We start from the raw sequence: 2790 nt of genomic DNA, 5'->3' as shown, positions 1-2790 counted from the left end.
GGGTCGGAACCGACTCGATGGCACTTAACAACAACAACAGACTCTACAGTCTTCGAAGGAAAGAGTTATTATAGAAATGGAATATCCAGGAATAAAATCTCAGAAGACAAGAGAAGAAGGACAATAGCAGAAGGAAGGTGCATTACTGAGACAATAGAGAGGAACTTTTGGAGGGAGAAAAAAATATGAGAACATTTGATTGGAGTCGTCTCTCTAACTTTCCCTGGCTGGTCTACCAGAAGACACCAGTCTTTAAAGGAACTATTTGAAATTGGCAAAATAAGACGTATTACCTTTACGCCACCAAGGTAAATATGTAGGACAGGAAACGGAGACATTTCCCGGAGAGGAATGAGGCCAGCACACATATTTATCAAACGTCCCATTACAAAATATACCTGTGGAGAGAGGAGAAACAAACTAGTTGCTATGGAGTTGAGTCCAATTTATGGTGACCCCGTGTGTGCAGAGTAGAACTAGGCTCTGTATGTGAATGTGCTGGACTGCAAGGTCGGTTTGAACCTCAAGGTCAGCGGTTCGAGTTCACCAGCCACTCCTCGGAAACCCTATACATGGTTGCTATGAGTCCGAACCACCTCCACAACACTGAACAACAACAATGACCTTTCGAGAGCGGATGGTTAGGCTTGTCTTCGGAGGCATCTCTGGGTAGGGTCAAACCACCAACCTTGCAGTTCAAAGTCAAGAACTTTTGCATCAGCCAGGGACCACTCTGCAGAAAGGGGTCTAAGGGAAAAGCAGTGTTTGAATACAAGACTCACAGACACAGAAAGTAGCAGCCTGGAAACTGGTAAGAACTGTGCAGGGACCAGACAGATAAGGAATGCATAAAACAACCCCGGACACCGTGACTTTGTCTAACCAGTGCGACCTCCGGCTGTGGTGTTGAAACTAACATCAATGTGTCCATCACACTGACTTTGGTTTACTTCGAACTCTCACAGAAACTTGGGTTCAGGAGAACACTTGAAGGTTCTGCCTGCAGCCCTCTGTTCCTTCCTGTTATTAAGTCGAATTGGTTCTGATTCACATCCACTCTTCATAGGGCTTCCAAGGAGCAGCTGGTGGGTTTGAATCACAGATCTTGTGTTTAGCAATCCAGTGTTTATCCTACAGCATCACACCAGGACTCCTCTAGTTAACTAAGCAGTTATTAAACTTTCAGCAATTTAATCCCAGTAAAACTTTACTCTGTAAAATATGCAAAATGACCAATGGATCTAAGGTCATCTGTGAAATTGTTGAGGGTTTTAGACACATATAGCCAACACAATGGGACTTCTCGCGTGGTGTTGTAGGATTGGCACTGGACTGTGAACTACAAGGTCAGCAGTTCAAACCCACCAGCACTCCTCTGAAACCTTACACAGGGTTGCTATGAGCCAGAACCGATTTGACAGCACTCAACAACAAAAACAATCCAACACAAGAAATACCTTGTCATGTTTCTCTATGTGAAGATGAATCCAACAGTCATTATGAAATATTCAGACCATGTCAAGCTCAGAGGATGTGTTATACCCAGCACTTAGAACTTCAGACCCAGCCTTATAGATTTGGAACAACTGAATGAAGGGCCTATTTCATGCTGGGTCCCAGACTTGATATGGCAAATGCTTGATCCCAAGGAGCAAGCATCATTCCCCCCACCAGCTCCCTATTAGTCTAAACCTCAGGGTCACTTAGAGTGAACATACAGGCTCATAGCATTCAAGCCTCTGCAAATGCAGCTTATACAAGCTGACTTGGGGCACTTTGAGGAGCTGGCTGTGTGAGGTGGGTGCTCAGCTAACAGCATGATTCCAGAGGTCACTGCTATGTTGTGACCTCAGAAAACAGTCTTGTCTAAAGTGAGAGGTGGCTCTTATCATTGATAACAAGACTTGATTGTCCCTGTCTGGGATGAAGGGATCTTTAGAGAGAGAGGGGTATGGCATGAAGCCTGGGATTGTCTTTAGGTCAGGCCATGGCTTAGAATGTTTTGAGTCTCCTGTCAGCCTCCAGGCCTCTGAATATAAGGCTCTGGAAGAAGCAGGGAGGGAGCAGTCGGGGAGCATTCATCCACAGTCCTAATGCTCAGAGGCAATGGGGTAAGGTTTCTCCTCCTTCCCTTTTAAGGTGAGCACACACCTCGAGGAGCATGTAGAGTCACCGTATGGGCAGAGAGGCCATGGATGATTAAACTGGACCACAAGATTGGTCTGAACCACAAGGTTGGTGGTTCAAACTCACCAGTCACTCCTTGGAAACCCTATACAGGATCACTGTGAGTTGGAACTGACTTGATAGCACTCAGCAACAATGGAGTCCTGGTGTGGCACTGTGGTTAATGCACTGGACTGCAAAGTCAATTTGAACTGCAAGATTGGTGGTTCAAGCTCACCAGCTGCTCCTGGGAAACCCTATAGAGGGTTGCTATGGGTCGGAATCATCTCAAAGGCACTTAACAGCAATGACAACAGTAAATTGCTCTAAACTTAGGGCAACCTTGGATAATGGTGTTACAGATTCAGTTCACACCCTGGGAAACTGGGAAACAACCTTCTCCCTTCCTTCCACAATAACCCTTTGCAGATACATTAATTCCCACTCATAACAACCCTGTAGGGCAGAGTAGAACTGGCCTTGAGGATTTTCAAGTCTGTAATCATGTTTGGTAAGGTGGAGGGTCAAAGAAAAAGAGGAAGACCCCCCCCCAATGAGATGGATTGGCCAAGTGGCAGCATCGATGGACTCAAGCGTGGCAACAGTAGTGAGGTTGGCCCAGGA

At 45.9% G+C, this 2790-nt stretch overlaps 1 protein-coding gene across 1 annotated transcript in view; it reads right to left on the bottom strand.

Moving 5' to 3' along the window:
- GLP2R (glucagon-like peptide 2 receptor) overlaps positions 1-2790 on the bottom strand; it is a 97994-nt gene that overhangs the window by 82349 nt on the left and 12855 nt on the right. The window contains exon 3 of the mRNA XM_006863423.1: positions 294-398. Within this exon, the coding sequence (XP_006863485.1) occupies positions 294-398 (105 nt within the window). The remainder of the gene's footprint in view (positions 1-293; positions 399-2790) is intronic.

This window comes from Chrysochloris asiatica, unplaced genomic scaffold, assembly GCF_000296735.1.
Source record: "Chrysochloris asiatica unplaced genomic scaffold, ChrAsi1.0 scaffold00054, whole genome shotgun sequence".
Lineage (NCBI taxonomy): Eukaryota > Metazoa > Chordata > Mammalia > Afrosoricida > Chrysochloridae > Chrysochloris > Chrysochloris asiatica.
This window is presented reverse-complemented; position numbering and strand designations above follow the sequence as displayed.